Source organism: Phocoena phocoena, chromosome 15 (assembly GCF_963924675.1).
Source record: "Phocoena phocoena chromosome 15, mPhoPho1.1, whole genome shotgun sequence".
Classification (NCBI taxonomy): domain Eukaryota; kingdom Metazoa; phylum Chordata; class Mammalia; order Artiodactyla; family Phocoenidae; genus Phocoena; species Phocoena phocoena.
This window is the reverse complement of record NC_089233.1, coordinates 55051596-55074565: the sequence shown is the minus strand read 5'-3', so window position 1 is coordinate 55074565 and position 22970 is coordinate 55051596. Positions and strand designations below refer to the sequence as shown.

Here is a 22970-nt window from a genome sequence, read left to right as displayed (position 1 = left end):
AGGTAATAAAACTTTTTTATTAGATTTATTCCTAGGTGACTGATAGTTCTTGATGCTTTTGTAAATGGTAGCTTTTTTAATATTTCATTTTGTAGTAGCTGATGTTGATAGGATGAAATCAGTTCCATCTCTGACAGTGATTTTTGTGTCTAGCAAAACTTGCTGAACTCTTATGCTAATAATATAAATGTATATTCTCTTGGATTTTCTGTATCCTTGATTATGTATTATCTGTAATTAATGACAGTGTGTTTCTTCTTCTCCAGTCCTTTTACCTTTTTAAAAATTTGCCTCACAATAGTGCACAGTGCAATATTGAATAGGAGTGGTATCTGTGTCTTATTTCCAGTCTAAGAAGGAAAGCTTTCAGTCTTTCAGTATTAAATATGACATTTCCTGTAGGGTTTTGTAGATACCCCTTTTTCAGGTTAAAGAAGTTCACTTCTACTGACAGTTTGCGCAGAAATTTTTTTACATTGGATATGGAATTTTATGAAAATTTTTTTCTTCATGTATTACGATAGTCATATTTTTTCCCTTTAAGCTTAATGTGTGGTGAATTACGTTATTGATTTTCTAAGTTAAATCAACCTGATGACAATTCCTGTTACAAATCTAACTTGGTTATGATATATTATGAAGATATTGCTATTTGGTTTACTGATATTTTGTTGAAGATTTCACATCTAGATTCAGAAGATTGGCCTGGAATTCTTTTCTACAAATACCCTTGTTAGGTTTTTTTTTTTTAATATTTATTTATTTATTTATTTATTTTTTTAAATTTTTTAAAAAAATTTTTATTGGAGTGTAGTTGATTTACAGTGTTGTATTAGCTTTAGGTGTACAGCAAAATGAATTAGTTATACATATACATGTATCCACTCTTTTTAAGATTCTTTTCCCATATAGGCCATTACAGCGTCTTGAGTAGAGTTCCCTGTGCTATACAGTAGATCCTTATTAGTTATCTGTTTTATATATAGTAGTGTATATATCTCAATCCCAATCTCCCAATTTATCCCTCCCCCTGCTTTCTCCCCCGGTAATCATAGGTTTGTTTTTTACATTTATGATTCTATTTCTGTTTTGTAAATAAGTTCATTTGTACCCAGTTTTTAGATTGCACATATAAGCGATAACATACGATATTTGTCTTGCTGTGTCTGACTTACTTCACTCAGTATGACAATCTCTAGGTCGATCCATGTTGCTGTAAATAGCATTACTTCATTCTTTTTAATGGCTGAGTAATATTCTATTATATATATATGTATCACATCTTCTTTATCCATTCTTCTGTTGATGGACGCTTACGTTGCTTCTATGTCTTGGCTATTGTAAATAGTGGTGCAATGAACATCGGGGTGCGTGTATCTTTTTGAATTATGGTTTTCTCTGGATATGTGCCCAGAAGTGCGATTGCTGGGTCATACAGTAGGTCTGTAGTTTTTTAAGTAACCTCCATACTGTTCTCCATAGTGGTTGTACCAATTTACATTCCCACCAACAGTGTAGGAGGGTTTCCATTTCTCCACACCCTCTCCAGCGTTTATTGTTTGTAGATTTTTTGATGATGGCCATTCTGACTGGTGTGAGGTTGATACCTCATGGTAGTTTCGATTTGCATTTCTCTGATAATTAGTGATGTTGAGCATCTTTTTATGTGCTTTTCGGCCATCTGTATGTCTTCTTTGGAGAAATGTCTATTTAGATCTTCTGACCATTTTTTGACTGGCTTCTTTGTTTTTTGATATTGAGCTGCATGAGCTGTTGTTATATTTTGGAGATTAACTCCTTATCGGTCGATTCATTTACAAATATTTTCTCCCATTCTGTGGGTTGTTTTTTCATTTTGTTTATGGTTTCCTTTGCTGTGCAAAAGCTTTTAAGTTTCATTAGGTCCCATTTATTTATTTCTGTTTCTTTCTTTTTTTTTTTTTTTAAACATCTTTATTGGGGTATAATTGCTTTACAATGGTGTGTTAGTTTCTGCTTTATAACAAAGTGAATCAGCTATACATATACATATGTTCCCATATGTCTTCCCTCTTGCGTCTCCCTCCCTCCCACTCTCCCCATCCCACACTTCCAGGCTGTCACAAAGCACCGAGCTAATATCCCTGTGCCTTGCGGCTGCTTCCCCCCAGCTATCTACCTTACTACGTTTGTTAGTGTGTATATGTCATGACTCTCCCTCGCCCTGTCAAAACTCACCCTTCCCCCTCCCCATATCCTCAAGTCCGATCTCCAGTAGGTCTGCGTCTTTATTCCTATCTTACCCCTAGGTTCTTCATGACATTTTTTTCCCTTAAATTCCATATATATGTGTTAGCATACGGTATTTGTCTTTTTCTTTCTGACTTACTTCACTCTGTATGACAGACTCTAGGTCTATCCATCTCATTACAAATAGCTCAATTTCATTTCTTTTTAAGGCTGAGTAATATTCCATTGTGTATATGTGCCACATCTTCTTTATCCATTCATCCGATGATGGGCGCTTAGGTTGTTTCCATGTCCTGGCTATTGTAAATAGAGCTGCAATGAACATTTTGGTACATGACTCTTTTTGAATTTTGGTTTTCTCAGGGTATATGCCAAGTAGTGGGATTGCTGGGTCATATGGTAATTCTATTTGTAGTTTTTTAAGGAACCTCCATACTGTTCTCCACAGTGGCTGAACCAATTCACATTCCCACCAGCAGTGCAAGAGTGTCCCCTTTTCTCCACATCCTCTCCAGCATTTATTGTTTCTAGATTTTTTGATGATGGCCATTCTGACTGGTGTGAGATGATATCTCATTGTAGTTTTGATTTGCATTTCTCTAATGATTAATGATGTTGAGCATTCTTTCATGTGTTTGTTGGCATTCTGTATATCTTCTTTGGAGAAATGTCTATTTAGGTCTTCTGCCCATTTTTGGATGGGGTTGTTTGTTTTTTTGTTATTGAGCTGCATGAGCTGCTTGTAAATTTTGGAGATTAATCCTTTGTCAGTTGCTTCATTTGCAAATGTTTTCTCCCATTCTGAGGGTTGTCTTTTGGTCTTGGTTATGGTTTCCTTTGCTGTGCAAAAGCTTTGAAGTTTCATTAGGTCCCATTTGTTTATTTTTGTTTTTATTTCCATTACTCTAGGAGGTGGGTCAGAAAGGATCTTGCTGTGATTTATGTCATAGAGTGTTCTTCCTATGTTTTCTTCTAAGAGTTTGATAGTTTCTGGCCTTACATTTAGGTCTTTAATCCATTTTGAGCTTATTTTTGTGTATGGTGTTAGGGAGTGATCTAATCTCATACTTTTACATGTACCTGTCCAGTTTTCCCAGCACCATTTATTGAAGAGGCTGTCCTTTCTCCACTGTACATTCCTGCCTCCTTTATCAAAGATAAGGTGTCCATATGTGCGTGGGTTTATCTCTGGGCTTTCTATCCTGTTCCACTGATCTATCTTTCTGTTTTTGTGCCAGTACCATGCTGTCTTGATTACTGTTGCTTTGTAATATAGTCTAAAGTCAGGGAACCTTATTCCTCCAGCTCCTTTTTTCGTTCTCAAGATTGCTTTGGCTATTCGGGGTCTTTTGTGTTTCCATACAAATTGCGAAATTTTTTGTTCTAGTTCTGTGAAAAATGCCAGTGGTAGTTTGATAGGGATTGCATTGAATCTGTAGATTGCTTTGGGTAGTAGAGTCATTTTCACAATGTTGATTCTTCCCATCCAAGAACATGGTATATCTCTCCATCTATTTGTATCATCTTTAATTTCTTTCATCAGTGTCTTATAATTTTCTGCATACAGGTCTTTCGTATCCTTAGGTAGGTTTATTCCTAGATATTTTATTCTTTTTGTTGCAATGGTAAATGGGAGTGTTTTCTTGATTTCACTTTCAGATTTTTCATCATTAGTATATAGGAATGCCAGAGATTTCTGTGCATTAATTTTGTATCCTGCTACTTTACCAAATTCATTGATTAGCTCTAGTAGTTTTCTGGTAGCATCTTTAGGATTCTCTATGTATAGTATCATGTCATCTGCAAACAGTGACAGCTTTACTTCTTCTTTTCCGATTTGGATTCCTTTTATTTCCTTTTCTTCTCTGATTGCTGTGGCTAAAACTTCCAAAACTATGTTGAATAAGAGTGGTGAGAGTGGGCAACCTTGTCTTGTTCCTGATCTTAGTGGAAATGCTTTCAGTTTTTCACCATTGAGGATGATGTTTGCTGTGGGCTTGTCATATATGGCTTTTATTATGTTTAGGAAAGTTCCCTCTATGCCTACTTTCTGGAGGGTTTTTATCATAAATGGGTGTTGAATTTTGTCGAAAGCTTTCTCTGCATCTATTGAGATGATCATATGGTTTTTCTCCTTCAATTTGTTAATATGGTTTATCACATTGATAGATTTGCGTATATTGAAGAATCCTTGCATTCCTGGAATAAACCCCACTTGATCATGGTGTATGATCCTTTTAATGTGCTTTTGGATTCTGTTTGCTAGTATTTTGTTGAGGATTTTTGCATCTATGTTCATCAGTGATATTGGCCTGTAGTTTTCTTTCTTTGTGACATCCTTGTCTGGTTTTGGTATCAAGGTGATGGTGGCTTCGTAGAAGGAATTTGGGAGTGTTCCTCCCTCTGCTATATTTTGGAAGAGTTTGAGAAGGATAGGTGTTAGCTCTTCTCTAAACGTTTGATAGAATTCACCTGTGAAGCCATCTGGTCCTGGGCTTTTGTTTGTTGGAAGGTTTTTAATCACAGTTTCAATTTCAGTGCTTGTGATTGGTCTGTTCATATTTTCTATTTCTTCCTGATTCAGTCTTGGCAGGTTGTGCATTTCTAAGAATTTGTCCATTTCTTCCAGATTGTCCATTTTATTGGCATAGAGTTGCTTGTAGTAATCTCTCATGGTTTTTTTTATTTCTGCAGTGTCAGTTGTTACTTCTCCTTTTTCATTTCTAATTCTATTGATTTGAGTCTTCTCCCTTTTTTTCTTGATGAGTCTGGCTAGTGGTTTATCTATTTTGTTTATCTTCTCAAAGAACCAGCTTTTAGTTTTATTGATCTTTGCTATTGTTTCCTTCATTTCTTTTTCATTTATTTCTGATCTGATTTTTATGATTTCTTTCCTTCTGCTAGCTTTGGGGTTTTTTTGTTCTTCTTTCTCTAATTGCTTAAGGTGCAAGGTTAGGCTGTTTATTCGAGATGTTTCCTGCTTCTTAAGGTGGGCTTGTATTGCTATAAACTTCCCCCTTAGAACTGCTTTTGCTGCATCCCATAGGTTTTGGGTCGTTGTGTCTCCATTGTCATTTGTTTCTAGGTATTTTTTTATTTCCTCTTTGATTTCTTCAGTGATCACTTCATTATTAAGTAGTGTATTGTTTAGCCTCCATGTGTTTGTATTTTTTACAGATCTTTTCCTGTAATTGATATCTAGTCTCATGGCGTTGTGGTCGGAAAAGATACTTGATACAATTTCAGTTTTCTTAAATTTACCAAGGCTTGATTTGTGACCCAAGATATGATCTATCCTGGAGAATGTTCCATGAGCACTTGAGAAAAATGTGTATTCTGTTGTTTTTGGATGGAGTGTCCTATAAATATCAATTAAGTCCATCTTGTTTAATGTATCATTTAAAGCTTGTGTTTCCTTATTTATTTTCATTTTGGATGATCTGTCCATGGTTGAAAGTGGGGTGTTAAAGTCCCCTACTATGAATGTGTTACTGTTGATCTCCCCTTTTATGGTTGTTAGTATTTGCCTTATGTATTGAGGTGCTCCTATGTTGGGTGCATAAATATTTACAATTGTTATATCTTCTTCTTGGATCGATCCCTTGATCATTATGTAGTGTCCTTCTTTGTCCCTTTTAATAGTCCTTATTTTAAAGTCTATTTTGTCTGATATGAGAATTGCTACTCCAGCTTTCTTTTGGTTTCCATTTGCATGGAATATCTTTTTCCATCCCCTTACTTTCAGTCTGTATGTGTCTCTAGTTCTGAAGTGGGTCTCTTGTAGACAGCATATATAAGGGTCTTGTTTTTGTATCCATTCAGCCAATCTGTGTCTTTTGGTGGGAGCATTTAGTCCATTTACATTTAAGGTAATTATCGATATGTATGTTCCTATTTCCATTTTATATATTGTTTTGGGTTCGCTACTATAGGTCATTTCCTTCTCTTGTGTTTCGTGTCTAGAGAAGTTCCTTTAGCATTTGTTGTAAAGCTGGTTTGGTGGTGCTGAACTCTCTCAGCTTTTGCTTGTCTGTAAAGGTTTTAATTTCTCCATCAAATGTGAATGAGATCCTTGCTGGGTAGAGTAGTCTTGGTTGCAGGCTATTCTCCTTCATCACTTTCAGTATGTCCTGCCACTCCCTTCTGGCTTGTAGGGTTTCTGCTGAGAGATCAGCTGTTAACCTTATGGGGATTCCCTTGTGTGTTATTTGTTGTTTTTCCCTTGCTGCTTTTAATATGCTTTCTTTGTATTTAATTTTTGACAGTTTGATTAATATGTGTCTTGGCGTGTTTCTCCTTGTATTTATCCTGTATGGGACCCTCTGTGCTTCCTGGACTTGATTAACTATTTCCTTTCCCATATTAGGGAAGTTTTCAACTATAATCTCTTCAAATATTTTCTCAGTCCCTTTCTTTCTTTCTTCTTCTTCTGGAACCCCTATAATTCGAATGTTGGTGCGTTTCATGTTGTCCCAGAGGTCTCTGAGACTGTCCTCAGTTCTTTTCATTCTTTTTTCTTTATTCTGCTCTGCAGTAGTTATTTCCACTACTTTATCTTCCAGGTCACTTATCCGTTCTTCTGCCTCAGTTATTCTGCTATTGATCCTATCTAGAGTGATTTTAATTTCATTTATTGCATTGTTCATCGTTGCTTGTTTCATCTTTAGTTCTTGTAGGTTCTTGTTAACTGTTTCTTGCATTTTGTCCATTCTACTTCCAAGATTTCGGATCATCCTTACTATCATTATTCTGAATTCTTTTTCAGGTAGATTGCCTATTTCCTCTTCATTTGTTAGGTCTGGTGGGTTTTTATCTTGCTCCTTCATCTGCTGTGTGTTTTTCTGTCTTCTCATTTTGCTTATCTTACTGTGTTTGGGGTCTCCTTTTTGCAGGCTGCACTTTCGTAGTTCCCGTTGTTTTTGATGTCTGTCTCCAGTGGCTAAGGTTGTTTCAGTGGGTTGTGTAGGCTTCCTGGTGGAGGGGACTAGTGCCTGTGTTGTGCTGGATGAGGCTGGATCTTGTCTCTCTAGTGGGCAGGTTCACGTCTGGTGGTGTGTTTTGGGGTGTCTGTGGCCTTATTATGATTTTAGGCAGCCTCTCTGCTAATGGGTGGGCTTGTGTTCCTGTTTTGCTAGTTGTTTGGCATAGGTTGTCCAGCACTGTGGCTTGCTGGTCGTTGAGTGAAGCTGGGTGCTGGTGTTAAGATGGAGGTCTCTGGGATATTTCCACCGTTTAATATTATGTGGAGCTGGGAGGTCTCTTGTTGACCAGTGTCCTGAAGTTGGCTCTCCTACCTCAGAGGCAGAGCCCTGACTCCTGGCTGGAGCACCAAGAGCCTTTCATCCACACAGCTCAGAATAAAAGGGAGAAAAAGTAGGGAGAATTAGTAGAAGTATGAGTAAAGAAAGAAGGAAAGGAGGAAAGGAAGGAAGGAAGAAAGAAGCAAAGAAGGAAAGAAAGGAGGGAGGGAGGGAGGGAGGGAGGAAGGAAGGAAGGAGGGAAAGAAGGAAAAAAGACAGAAAGAAAGATGATACAGTAAAAATAAAATAAAGTATAATATAGTTATTGAATTAAAAAATATTTAGAAAAAAAAAAAGGGACGGATAGAACCTTAGGACAAATGTTGGAAGCAAAGCTATACAGAGAAAATCTTACACAGAAGCATACACATACACCTTCACAAAAAGAGGTAAAGGGGGAAAAATCATAAATCCTGCTCCCTGAGACCACCTCCTCAATTTGGGGTGATTCGTTGTCTAAAGGAGGGAAGGAAGGAAGGAAAGAAAGAAAGAACGAAGGTAAAGTATAATAAAGTTATTACAATTAAACTTAATTATTAAGAAAAAGAATTTTTAAAAAAAAGTCATGGACGGATAGAGCCCTAGGACAAATGGTGGAAGCAAGAGTATACAGACAAGATCTCACACAGAAGCATACACGTACACATTCACAAAAAGAGGAAAAGGGAAAAAAATCATAGATCTCGCTCCTAAATTCCACCTCTTCAATTTGGGATCATTCCTTGTCTATTCAGGTATTCCACAGATGCAGGGTATATCAAGTTGATTGTGGAGCTTTAATCCGCTGCTTCTGTGGCTGCTGGGAGAGATTTCCCTTTCTCTTCTTTGTTCTCACAGCTCACAGGAGCTCAGCTTTGGATTTGGCCCTGCCTCTGCGTGTAGGTCGCTGGAGGGCGTCTGTTTTTTCGCTCAGACAGGACGGGGTTAAAGGAGCCGCTGATTCGGGGCCTCCGGCTCACTCAGGCCGGGGGTTGGGGGATGGGGGAAGGAGGGGCACTGCGTGCGGGGCGGGCCTGCGGCGGCAGAGGCAGCGTGACCTTGCGGCAGAGGCCGGCGTGACGTTGCACCAGACTGAGGCCTGCCGTGCGTTGTCCCGGGGAAGTTGTCCCTGGATTCCGGGAACCCGGCAGTGGCGGGCTGCACAGGCTCCGCGGAAGAGAGGTGTGGAGAGTGACCTGTGCTCGCACACAGGCCCCTTGGTGGCGGCAGCAGCAACCTTAGCGTCTCCCGCCCGTCTCTGGGGTCCGCGGTTTTAGCCGCGGCTCGCGCCCGTCTCTGGGGTTTGCGCTTTCAGCCGCGGCTCGCGCCCGTCTCGGGGGCTCGCGCCCTCAGCCGAGGCTCGCGCCCGTCTCTGGGGTTCGCGCTTTTAGCCGCGGCTCGCGCCCGTCTCTGGAGTTCCTTTAAGCAGCGCTCTTAAACCCCTCTCCTCGCGCACCAGGAAACAAAGAGGGAAGAAAAAGTCTCTTGCCTCTTCGGCCGGTGCAGGCTTTTCCCCGAACTCCCTCCCGGCTAGTCGTGGTGCACTAACCCCTTCAGGCTATGTTCAAGCCGCCAACCCCAGTCCTCTCCCTGAGCTCCGTCCAAAACCAAAACCGGAGCCTCAGCTCGCAGCCCCGCCCGCCCCGGCGGGTGAGCAGACAAGCCTCTCGGGTTGGTGAGTGCTGGTCGGCACCGATCGTCTGTGCAGGAATCTCCCCGCTTTGCCCTCCGCACCCGTCGCTGTGCACTACTCCGCGGTCCCGAAACTCCCCCCTCTGCCTCCCGCAGTCTCCGCCCGCGGAGGGGCTTCCTAGTGTGTGGAAACTTTTCCTCCTTCACAGCTCCCTCCCACTGGTGCAGGTGCCGTCCTTATTCTTTTGTCTCTGTTTTTTCTTTTGCCCTACCCAGTTACGTGGGGAGTTTCTTGCCTTTTGGGAGGTCTGAGGTCTTCTGCCAGCCTTCAGTAGGAGTTCTGTAGGAGTTGTTCCACGTGTGGATGTATTTCTGGTGTATCCGTGGGGAGGAAGGCGATCTCCGCGTCTTACTCTTCCGCCATCTTCAAGGTCCCCCCTTTTTTTAATATTTATTTATTTGGCTGCGCTGGGTCTTAGTTGCAGCATGCGGGATCTTTAGTTGTGGGATGTGAATTCTTAGTTGCAGCATGTGGGATCTAGTTCCCTGACGAGGGATCAAACCCAGGCCCCCTGCATTGGGAGCGTGGAGTCTTAGCCACTGGACCACCAAGGAAGTCCCCTACCTTTGTTAGGTTTTAATATCAAGTTTATAATAATCTCATAAAATGAATTTAGGGAGTGCACACACACCCCACCCCATTCTTGGGAGATGTTTGTGTGAGATTGCAATTATTCCTTCTTGGAATGTTGGTAGAACTTGTTGAAGCTATTGAAGCCTGGAGTTTTCTTTGGGAAAAAGTTTTAAAATAGTTGATTCATTTTTTAAAAAAATGGTTACAAGGTGATTCAGTTTTTCTGGTTCATCTTTTGTCTGTTTTGTGAGTTGTGATGTTTTTCTAGGGACTTGTCCATTTCAGCTACATTTTAAAACAATTTACCATAAGCTATTTATAGTATCGACATTAAGGTTTTGATGTCTGTAGGCTATGTAGCGATGTCCCCCTTTTCATCCTAATTATTAGTTATTTGTCCCTTCTTTTCTTTGACTTGTCTTGCCACAGGTTTGTCTGTTTTATGAATCTTTTCAAAGAACCAACTTTGAACTTTGCCAAACTTCTCTGATATGTTTACTACTTCATTAAATCTTGCTCTTTTATTTCTGTCTCCGCCTTTGGTTTTTCTCTGCTGTTCTTTTTCTAAATTCTATAGATCAGTCCTGTCTAGTAGAAATATAATGGGAACCATAGATCTAATTTAAATTTTTCTAGTATTTATGTTCAAAGTGAGAAGAAACAGGTGAAGTGTGTGTGTGTGCTTGCACTTCTGCTACAGTGGAGACTGAGTGCTCTGTGCATGCACTGCTGCCTGTGCCAGGCCACTCCCCATTTTAATAACATTTTATTTAACCCACTAGATGGAAAATATTGTCATTTCATTATATAATCAATAAAAAATTATTAATGAGATTGTTTTTTCATACTCTGTCTTCAAAAGCCAGTGTGCTATTTGCACTTACAGCACCTCTCACTTCAGACTAGCCACATTTCAAGTGCTTTATCTTTACATGTTGCTCATGGCTATTGTATTGAACAACACAGCTGTAGATGAATGTTTAACTCGTTCCTTTTTTGTTTGTTTTTTTGGCTGTGCCGTTGTGGGATCTTAGTTCTTCAACCAGGGATTGAACCTGTGCCCCCTGCAGTGGAAGCATGAAGTTGTAACCACTGGACCACCAGGGAATTCCCTGAGCTTTTCTTTTTTAAAGTTTGCATTTAAGGCTATATATTTCCTCTAAGTATCCCTTTCACTGTATCTCATATGTTGGTATTAGTGTTCTTGTCATTATCGAGTTCAAAGTAATCTGTTTCCATTATGATATTTCTTTGGCCTATGGTGTTAATAAAAATTTATTTCTTAATTTGTGGGATTTTCTAGGTATCTTTTTGTTATTGATTTCAGGCATAATTACCTTGTGTTCAGAGAACATGCTCTGTGATTTTAGCCCTTCAGCCCAGTATACAGTCAAATTTTATGCGTTTTTCAAATGAGTATGTATTCTGCAGTCATTGGGTATGATGTTCTACATATGTCCATTTGGTCAATTTTTTTTTTTAAAGTAAATTATTTCTTTATCTTGGGCTGTGTTGGGTCTTCGTTGCTGCATGCAGCCTTTCTCTAGTTGTGGCGAGCAGGGGTTACTCTTCGTTGTGGTGCATGGGTTTCTCATTGCGGTAGCTTCTCTTGTTGCAGAGCATGGGCTCTAGGCACGTGGGCTTCAGTAGTTGTGGCATGAAGGCTCAGTAGTTGTGGCTTGTTCGTGGGCTCTAGAGCGCAGGCTCAGTAGTTGTGGTGCACAGGCTTAGTTGCTCCGCGGCATGTGGGACCTTCCTGGACCAGGGATTGAACCTGTGTCCCCTGCATTGGCAGGCAGATTCTTAACTACTGTGCCACCAGGGAAGTCCCTGGTTAAGTTTTTAATCCTGGTGGCTAAATCTCCTTCTTTACGGACTTATTTTTTACATTTGGTCTGCTTTTCTGTCAGTTACTGAGAGAGTAAAGTTTCCTGCTGTGTCCAATTTTCCATTATTTTTTCTTTTTAGCTCTGAGTTTTGCTTCATGTCTTTTGAAGTCATGCTATTAATAAGTGCATATAAAGTAGAATTGTTATGTCTTTTTGGTGAATTGAATGTTTTATTTTGAAGTGACCCTCTATATCTTTAGAAATGATTTTTGCCTTGAAGTTTCTCTCTCTCTTTTTTTTTGACCGCACCATCCGGCATGTGAGATCTTAGTTCCCTGACCAGGGATTGAACCTGTGCCCCCTGCAGTGGAAAGGCGGAGTCTTAAACCACTGGACCGCCAGGGAAGTCCCTGCCTTGAAGTCTCTTTTGTTGACTATTACTATAGCTACACTAGCTTACTTTTGGTCAGTGCTTACATGATAAACCAATCTTTTACTTTCATCTTGTCCACATCTTTATATTTTAGATATTCCTTAAAAATAACATATAGATAGATGGTTTTTCTTTACTTTATCCAGTCTAAAAATATTTTATCTTTCAGCTGAAACATTTAATCCATTTACTATGATTACTAATATTTGTGTAGCAGTCTTCCATTTTATTTTGTGTTTTATTTGGCCTGTATGTTCTATTCTACTTTTGTCTATATTCTATAATTATCACTGTTTTCCTGTACCAATTGGAAAGTTTTACACTCTGTTAACATTTAGCTAGTCTCAAAATTATAATTCATCTTTACCTTATCAAAGTTTAATGTTAACAAATCTATACATTTGGCCTTCTGTATCTGGGAGTTCTCCATCCACGGATTCAACCAACCTCAGATTGGGGGGAAGAATATCTAGAAAGTTCCAACCAAACTTTGCTGCAAACTGGAAACTGAGGGTATTTACATTGTATTAGGTATTAAGTAATATAGAGATGACTTAAAGCATATGGGAGGGTGTGCATTGGTTATATGCAAATACTCCACCATTTTATATAAGGGACTTGAGAATTTGTGGATTTTGGTGTATGTTGGGGGAAGCAGGGTGGATCCTCAGACCAGCCCCCCATGGATACCGAGGGATGCCTATATGCCTTCTGGGCACTGGAAGGGCCTTAGAATACTTTAACTCCATTTATTCCTTTCTCAATTTAGGTTATTCTCATACTTTAATTTTATTTATGTGTTCAACCCATATGATACTGTTTATTAAGTCAGTGTTCATTTAGATGTATCTTCATACTTTTTTCTGATTTATGTTTGGTGTATTTCAGACCTTCCACCTGGAATCATTTTTCTTTTCTCTAAAGTATATCTTTAGAAATTCTGTTAATACAGGTCTACTGGTGATACATTCTTTTCTTTGTTTCTCTGAAAATATTTTTATTTTGTCTTTATTCTTTGTGTGTGTGAGGACATTTAAATTCTACTCTCTTAGCAGATTTTAATTATACAATACAGTGTTACCAACTAGCCAGTGTGTTATACATTAGATCCTCAGACCTTATTCATCTTTTGTTTCATCTTAAAATTGAAAGTTTGTGTCTTTTTACCAACCTCTTTCTATTTCTCTCTCTTTTTTTTTTAGATTCTACATATAAGTGATATCACGCAGTATTTGTCTTTCTCTGTCTGATTTTGCTTTTATTCTTGAAGGATATTTTTGTTGGGTATAGAATTCTGGGCTGGTAGTTAATTTTCTTTCAGTACATTTATAGTACCATGCAGTTGTGTACTCACTTCCATTGTTGATAATAAGAAATTGTTAACCCATTTCTTTTTCAAAGGTACTTTTACTCTGTCTGCTTTTAAGATTTACTCTTTCTCTTTGGTTTTCTGTAGTTTCACAATATTTGGTGTGATTTTCTTTTTTATTTATCCTGCTCGTGATTTGTTGGGCTTTTTAATCTGTAGATTGATATCTTTAATCAGTTCTAGAAAATTCTGAGCCAGAATCTTCAAGTATTGTTGTCTGTGTTTCTCCTTCTTTTGGGACTGCAGTATACCTGTGTTAGATTTCACTGTATCCTTTAAGTGTCTGAGCCTCTTTTCTGCATGATACCTCATTTTATCTTTCTGACTCCATTCTAGATGATTACTAATGAAGCTTGCTCTTTCATTTCACTAATTCTCTCTTCAGCTATGCCAAATTCATTTAAGTCTTCCATTATATTTTTTAGTTATAAAATTTCTATTTCATTCTTCTGCAAAATTAGTAAGTCAACTTTTATAGTTTGCAGTTCCCTGCTGAAATTTTCAGTCTTGATTTTTGTATCCCTTTGAACATAGTAAGCTTTAGTTGTTTTATAAACACTGGTAATTCTGAAATATCTTTTGAGGGTCTCTTTCATGTGTCTGTTTCTATTGAATCTTACTCATGGTATCTTATGTCTTTGGTTATTTTTGACTGTTTAGACACTGTACTAATATTTAAAAAATAATTTGGAGGAATATCTTGATGTGTAGGATGATGGCATCACTCTCCAGAGGAGATTTTTTGTTCAGTTCTGCCAGGTATCTAGGCATGCTAACAGTCTGGGACCACCTAGATGGCCAGATGATAAGATGTTTTTTTTTAAGGCTTAGTTTGCCTAGGGCCATCTCCTCTCCCAACCCTGTGGGAATAGTTGTTCAGATCCCAGCTTAAAGCTAGGAGGTGGTTTGTCACTGCCCAACCTGAGGGCTCTGGGCTTTGACTACTGTTCCCCCACCCTTTAAGGCTGCCAAAACCCCTATTCAGCTTTGTGGCTTACTTCCCTAGGGTCAGGGACAGTGGCTTTGAGTGGCTTTGAGTACCTAGGCTTATTTTCCTGAGTTCTCATTCTGATACTTTCTTAGCATCTTACAAGCTTTTCACTTTCAAGATTTTTTTGTTTAATGTTCTTCTTTAACTGTCTTAGCAGGAGAATTATTACCTACTCAGATATTAATGGAGCTGAACCTGAGGATCTTTTCATTTACCTATAGGTCTGAAATTTTGCAATGTTATATGTTCTAGATCCTACTAGAGTTTGTAGTAAATCTTTCTTCCATTGTGCTGGGTACTAAGAAGGCCCCTTCAGTCTGAAAACTTATCCATCAGTTCTGAACATTTTTCCCTAGGTTCTTTTCTTACTGGAAACACTTTTTGTTCTCTTTCTGGGAGATTTCCCCAACTTTGTCATTTACCCCTTCTACTGACATTTTAGTTAATTTATTTATTTAATTAAAAAAATTGATTTTTGTCTGTGCCACGTGGCATGTGGGATCTTAGTTCCCTGACCAGGGATTGAACCCTCAATCCCTGTAGTGGAAGCGTGCAATCTTAACCACTGGACTGCCAAGGAAGTCCCTCGATTGACATTTTTATTGCTATCATTTTTAATTTCCAAGAGGAAATAAAGAGCTCTTGTTCTGTATGTTCTTTCAAAACAAAACAAGGGGCTTCCCTGGTGGTGCAGTGGTTAAGAATCTGCCCGCCAATGAAAGGGACACGGGTTCGAGCCCTGGCCGGGGAAGATCCCACATGCCGCGGAGCAACTAAGCCCGTGCACCACAACTACTGAACCTGCGCTCAAGAGCCTGCAAGCCACAACTACTGAGCCCATGTGCCACAACTACTGAAGCCTGTGTGCTTAGAGCCCATGCTCCACAACAAGAGAATACACTGCAATGAGAAGCCTGTGCACTGCAACAAAGAGTAGCCCCCGCTCGCTGCAACTAGAGAAAGCCCGTGCACAGCAGTGACGACCCAACACAGCCAAAAAAATAAATAAATAAAATAAATAAATAAAATTTTTAAAATGTCTTTTTCTTACTTCATAGGTGAGTATCATCATTTCAGGACATCTTCTATCTGTTTTTGTACGTGTGTGTGTGGGGGGGTGGTTTTAAACCCCTGTATTGTATCTGTTTCTTTTCTTCTTCTTTTTTTTTTTTCTGTTTGTTTTGGTATCTCTTTCATGATGGAGACTTTGCTAAAATGTCTGGTGATTCTTGGCTGCTTACTTCATAAATGTTTAACTGGGTGCTCCCTGGGCATTGGTGGAATTTGTTGGGTGGTATACTACCCTCTAGGGTGAACAGGCAGTGAGAGACCAGGCGTGGCCCTGAATTCTCAGTACCTTTAGCTCTATTCTGTAGGTAAGAGCTCTCCATTTGCTCCTTAGAGATTGCAGAGGTCCTGGTTTAGAGATTAACATGTAGAACAAGGGTTGGCAGACTTTTTCTGTAAAGGCCAGAATGGTAAATGTTCTGACTTTATGGGCCATGTGGTCTTTGTTGTAACTACTCAAGTCTGCTATTGTAGTGTGAAAACAGCCATAGAAAATATACAACAAATGACTGTGGCTGTGTGTTAACTACTATTTTCAATGCAAACTTCTACTATGTAAAAGTGACTTGATTTTATTATTTCCCTTTAACACTAATAAATTTGCCCATGATGTACTTCTTTGTTGCAGAAACTGTATTTCAGACAGAGTTAGCAAATAGGAAAACCTTGGAGCACTCCCTGACACATTTTACACCTCCCTAACACACTATCATACTCTAATAGACAAAGGAAAGCTGCTTTAGCCCTGGAAGAAAAGGGAAAGGAAGGCCAGGAGAGAAAGCAGGAACAGTTAGAAGATTCAAAAGCCAGGGAACTGGACAAAATTGCCCCCAAAATCACAGTAAGAGCATGTATGTATACAGGCTCTCAGTTGGCAGAGGCTTTAGAGATCACCCAGTGCAGCCTGGTCCCAGTCTGGCTGTGCTTGTGAACCCCCAGGGAGCATTCACCTTTGCTTTTATGAAGCTTTCACGAGGTGATTCTGTGATGAGTAGTCAGTTTGGGGAACACTGGATTTTGTAAACAGTCCTGTCTTCCACCAGACTGTTAACAGATGGTAAACTGAGCCCAGAGATGCATTCTGCAGTAGTACTGACTAACTGGTGACCTTAGCCAGGTTTTATAATCTGCCTGAGGCTTGTTTTCAATATTTGTAAAATGGGGTAATGATGGTTCCCATATCATGGAGTTGATATGTAGATTAAATGACATAATATGTATAAAATACTTAAATGGTGCCAGATGCCCAATAAATGGTAATTTTAGTAGTTAATAGAACTAGAGCCCAAGGCTTTGCAGTGTATTGAATTGCTTCATCTGTTCTTCTGCAGAAACCTTATTTAGAATTAAATTATATTCTTTTTCCCTGTGGTGATGAACTACAATAACAGGTGTTTATTTTCCTCTACTGTTGTATTTACTGTATATAATTCACATGAATTTGCTGCATTTTAAAATCTGATTTAAAAATAAATAAAATCTGATAGTTGTTTGATTTTGCCAGCTGATTATTACTATAGAAAAGTTTGGTTTACAGGCACAAAAATCCTCCTAAAAATCATGACTGCCTTGTTTTGTTACTTGGTTCATACGGTCGAGTCTTCTTTGTGCTCCAAATGCCATGACTTGAGTGGATAAGCATTTTCTCTGTAGAATCGTCTTGTCATTGAGTACTAGGCCAAGGATCAACACTTACATCACAGCCACAACCAGCAGAGATTTAAATTTTAAATCTGTAATTAATTACTGAGATTTTTCATAAGTTTCTGAACCAATAGAGGACCCTAAGTATAGCCTTAAAAGTAATTCACAAAGAACTGTTTGAAAGTATTATGGAAGGGATGTGCATGATTCTTTTATTTTAGTAATTGAAACAATTTGAAATGAGTGTTAGCCTCAGGGTTTTTTCCTTTTTATATAAATATTTTTTTCTAATAACATGCCATATATTCATGGTTAAAACTTCCTTCAACGTGGAAGGATATAAAATGAAACAGGACCTCTGCCCTCCCATTCTCATTCGACAAGGGAGCAGGAGTTCCTTGGGTATCCACTTAAAATGCCCTTCTGCTGGCACTGGGACCGTCCTGTAGGATCTTAGGAATAATGAGAAAACTATCAACAAGTTGAATTCATGTTTAACTAGAATTCATTGAATGAATGAGCAGAAGAAAAAATAGCAATTGCCTGGATAGGAACTGGCCAGGCAAAAATGAAGATATTTTGGTTCTCCACAAGTGGTACACATAGCAAATTTTACTGTTCATAAAATAATCTAGAATTCAGAAGCAAGCAGTCAGAGTTCTTAAAAGTCAGAAGGGCTTGAGTTAGGACTTCCCTGGTGGCACAGTGGTTAAGAATCCACCTGCCAATGCAGGGGACACGGGGTTGAGCCCTGGTCCCAGGAGATCCCACGTGCCACGGAGCAACTAAGCCCATGCACCACAACTACTGAGCCTGTGCTCTAGAGCCAGCGAGCCACAAATACTGAGCCCACGTGCCTAGAGCCCGTGCTCCACAACAAGAGAATCCACTGCAATGAGAAGCCTGTGCACCACAACAAAGAGTAGCCCCCGCTCGCCACAACGAGAGAAAGCCCGCGTGAGCAATGAAGACCCAACACAGCCAAAAATAAATAAATAAATTTATTAAAAAAAAAAAAAGAATGCCTTGAGTCCCGGCATCCTTTCCAATCTTTTTACCATCTTATTCTATGTAATTATAGTGAGCTTGGTGATCTTTTTTCTAAATTTACAAAGCTGGGAAGTAACAAAGGAAATAGGGTTGAGTAGAGCTGACACTGATTAACTGCAATTTAAAAACATATGCAAGGAAAAAAAAAATACAGAAAGGGGTGAGAGGATCAACATTCTGAAATGTGACTTTAAAAGCCATAGTCTGTCTTTCACCTTGTTTTGAAGGCAGGTTAAAAAAATATAAAAATCAGTGGTTCACTGTAGGGACCCTAAACAGGCATCAATAAGTGTTTATTTTAAAATTTTTGCTTACGTGAAACACCAGTTTATGGTAAGGCTTCATTGTATGTATAATGTCTTAATAATTTTCAAAATCCCAATCAAAATTATTTTATATTTGATTTTCAGTTCCACTTACTTATATGATAATTTCAAGAGATGTAATGTTGATTGCTGCTGTTTTTTATATCAGATATCGAACTCTTCCAACACCGGTGAGTTTGTTTCAAAAAAATGTTCTTTTAGTATTACTTGTAACTTAAGGCAAAAGAAAAAAATCACTATTGTGTACTGAGTTTCACTTAATGGGAATAATTTATGACAATTATGTATTCAGTCCATTTACTAGGAATTTAAAGAAAACAGACATAACTGTCATCTTGCTATTTGAATCACCCATTATGGTAGCTGTTCAGTGAACATATGAATAATCAGTTTTTAAAAGGATGTTTTTGTTATAAGTCAACATTGTTTTAGTTGATAGTCCATAAAACTCAGGCCAGCTAGCTCCATCCCTAGCAGCAAACTCTGTTAGGAGTGTTTTGTATAACTAAGCACCCTTCCCTGTCTAATTTAGCTTCTACTATGGATTATCTAGAACTGGTTTTTTAAATCACAGTTTTATGAGCATGGAGTGGTTTGTTCGCACATTTGTTCATTGGTTCTACAAATATTTGAGCACATAAGCATAGCATAGCTTATAACCACCTCATGAATGTAACAACCTCATCTTTTGATTCCCAGTCCAGTGAAAATGGCAGTATTTTATTCATTTTGGTTCTTTTTAGCCTATAAAGAAAACAGTGAGAAGGGAGATTTGTTGACTCTATTTAGTAGAAAGACATAGTTAAGCAGACTTTATGGTAGTTATTGTGTTAGAAATTTATAGAAATTGAGAAATCTATAAATTAAAAAATCTATTTTCAATAAACTGTAGGTGATTTATGAAGAATGTAGATGCTGCTTATATAGTATAATAAAAGAAGATGCAGATAAAGGGTTTATCTAGTATATAGCCAGGCGTGTGTTATACACTCAGTAACTGTTGCATATAATAACAAAATATTTATTTTAAACTTGAATGATGAATAAACTTTATGTTTTTTTGTCCTCTGCCAGAGAACACTTTCTAAGTATTTCAATCCTTGTTATGCCACTGCTAGGTTAAAACCAACCTTCATCAGCAAGGTAAGAGACCCACAACATCCTTTTAAGTTAAAAACCGTTGAGGATTTTATTTTGATGACTATAAACCTCAGTCTGGAGCGGCTGAAAATGAGACACATTTTAATGTATTGACCATAGAGAATAGAGAGTGGGGTCATTAGCCCAGTTCTTCTGTCCTCCAGGCTTTCTGGATCTTTAGTATATATGTTGTGTTTTGTGTTGGTGGTGTAAGAATTTAAGTCTCCAAATGAGGTATTAGGGCCACCACTTAGGGGAGGTGGAAATGTAATTGCATATTGACACAAAGAGAGTGTGAAAATTTCTTTCTGGTTTCACTACCCACCCCTCCCTGTAGTGAAAACACCATATAACAAGGTCCTTTCATTTGCAAGATCGATTGTTAACATGGAAAGGGACAGGAGAAAGTTTTATTCACTAATAAACAACTCCTACTCTTAGTTGTCCATCTGTTTTCCTGAGCCCTCTTCAGGATAATAACTGTATGCCAGTCTTTGCACACAGAGAGGACACTATTAATGCCACTGAAGGCAAATTTGTTTTACTAGTAGCCTTGTTAAATTTGCTGTAATTATTCTTTTGCTCCATGCCTTGTGACAGAGGTTTAACAGGTTAGGGATGCTGATCATCTTTGGGACAGAGGGATGATTACTCTTAAACCAGAGACTCCCTGGGGTGAATTTTTACCTACAAATATGTGTTATTTATTTATCTATCTATCTATTTATTTTATCTATTTACTTTTGTGGCTTACATATGTATCAAGTACAGTAATTGGAGTATAGCACTGTACAGAAGGTGGCTTAAAGAGGTACCAGGGACAAATGCCTCAATTCCTTGGGCTTGCAGGGAGTCTCCAGACAATTTTTATTACTTATTTTTAAAACGGAGTCGAATCCTTGTAATTTGGCTGCAGAATGGATGAGAGAACATAGGTGCTTCTCTAGACACATCACCCACGGATTCATACATCACCCGCTTCCCCAGAATGCTTCTCTCAATGAGTACAGAAGTCTCCAGTGGTTTTGTTGTCTTCCTTTTCTCCACCACGCTGTCTTTTAGGGTAGGGAAACCTACTCATTTCCAAACTTAGAGCCTCTCGCATGGAGATCAGTGCATTTCAGTTTTCTAACTTCATAGGTTTTACAGGTGGTAGGCAAGTGAAAGGAGCATTGAATGGAGTACTGGGAAATCTGGGTCCTGGGTATGGATCTGTAACCTGCTATGACTGCAGGCAAGTCACTTAACTCATTACCTTTTTACCTGTGAAGAGTAGCTTCATTATTTCCATATTCACAGGGCTGTTTTAATAGGCAACTGAGAAAAAGGCAAAGAACTTTGCAACATTATTGCTATGGAAATTCAAGATAGTGGTGTTTTCTGATAGTTGCCCTTCCCCTCACTATATAGGGCAGCTGTGGAGACAGATGGGCCTGTTAGTGAAATTCAGCCTTTTGTGTGAATGCCTGCTTCTTTGGCAGGGATATTACAACATCCCTGAGGGTCTGTTGTGTTACACTGTGATGGGTTATGCCTTTCTCTTGTGAGCTTGAAACATGATTGGGTTGGCACTGTTCATTTATGACTTCTTATTTTTAGGTTAACACAGCAGTCCAGTTAATCTTGGTGGCAGCTTCTTTGGCAGCTCCGGTTTTCAATTATGCTGACAGCATTTATCTTCAGATCCTGTGGTAAGCTAAACTTAGAATTACTCTCTGAGAATGTCAACAAAATGGCTTATTTTGACAATCCTAGAATTACTTTGTTCTTAATCATGTTTATTAAGCACTGGGTAAAGCTGTGGGCTATATTTTTTGATTGATACCATTTTTAAGAAGCTTACTATCAAGTGTAGGATATAGAAGTTATAGGGGGTTTCATGCAAGTTAGAAGGGATGAGAGGTACAGATAATGTGTTGGGGTTTTGGAGTAGAGAAAAATACTTCCAGGTAGGAAGAAGAGGGAAAGCTTCAGGGAAGAAGTAGCATTTGAGCCATGAGGTCTAGGTGGAGAGAGACTGAGGGGAGGCCATTCTGGTGAAGGGCAGACCCTGAGCAAAGTCAGACGTGCAGGAGAGTGGATAAGGGGAAAGTGTACCCAGCCTAGTGAAGGGGGCAGAGTGGGAGAGAAACTTGGAGAAAGGAGTTTGAGTTTTATTTTATTAAGGTTATGTGTAGCCTTGAAAATGTGTCACATTCATACTTTATGCCACACTGATACTAAAGCACTGTATTTTTACTCTACTTTTAACTCGATAATTAAAACATTGCTTGATGCAGTCTGAGCCAGAAAATAGTTGGTTAACTAAAGTCAGTTAAGCTAAAAAGCTTTAAAAATGATACACACGCTAGACATTTTATTTTCTAAAATATATAATCGTACATTCATTCTGATTTGTCCTACGTCTTCTGATAAAGGCTCAATGCCTTTTCTTTGATTATAGGCTCATCAGTGGGATTTTTTTCTTTCTTGCAAAAAACTGCATCCATAATACAACCTCTCTAATTTTCATGTTCTGCTTTTAAAGTGATATAAGAATGTAAGACATTTATGAAGCAATCAGAGTATAGAAACTTTCTAGATTTTTACCATTTTCTCTAGTATTTTAACAATTACATTGTCTACTTACTTTGACAGTAATTTTTAGCAACTCGCTGTGATGTCAAGCCTTTCCAAAGCCTCCAGCTTAGTTCTCAGAAATAGCGACTCTTCCTACCTGTATGTTTCATTATGTGTGAATTTAGGATATCAAACTGGCATAAACAGGTTTGAGATCAAACAGAGTCTTGATGAGCCTACACCTCACCTGGTGGAAACAGAAGCACATGTGTGCACCAAAAAGGAACGTGTTAGCTGCGAGCACTCAGCAAGCCCTGAGTGTCACTCGTGTCATTTCAAAGAGAATCTGATTAATTCTCCTTAATTTTAAGGAAATATCAGTAAAGAAAGCTGAATTTTATTTAAAATGACTCAGATATTAGAATTCCCAAGATCTGTAAGAAATAGCTTCTAAAACTAACACTCTAAGCAGCGTGGAACAGTGGGAGGAGCACAAGGGCTCTAGAGTTGGAACCAAGCCAGACTCCTAGTTCTGTGGCCCTGAGCAAGCTCTCTGGGGCACTGTTTCCTCTGTAAGATGAGGTTGCTGTGAAAATAAAACTACCTAGAATAATGTCTGGGTAAAAAATGACAATTGCTATTATTATTTTTTTCAGACTGATTAACTAGATTAATTGTTTGACATTACTGATTCAAATGAAGTATTAAAGAAAAGCAGTATATTTAAATTCTTGTTAAAAAAAAATTACACCCACACAGGCATTTTTACTTTGAAACAACTCTTTTA

General features: G+C 38.6%; 1 protein-coding gene across 1 annotated transcript in view; it reads left to right on the top strand.

The window, feature by feature from the left end:
- Window positions 1–22970, top strand: part of CRLS1 (cardiolipin synthase 1) — a 35446-nt gene that overhangs the window by 11410 nt on the left and 1066 nt on the right. Inside the window, exons 4-6 of the mRNA XM_065892772.1 lie at window positions 18569–18654; window positions 19559–19627; window positions 21224–21315. Of these exons, the coding sequence (XP_065748844.1) occupies window positions 18569–18654; window positions 19559–19627; window positions 21224–21315 (247 nt within the window). The remainder of the gene's footprint in view (window positions 1–18568; window positions 18655–19558; window positions 19628–21223; window positions 21316–22970) is intronic.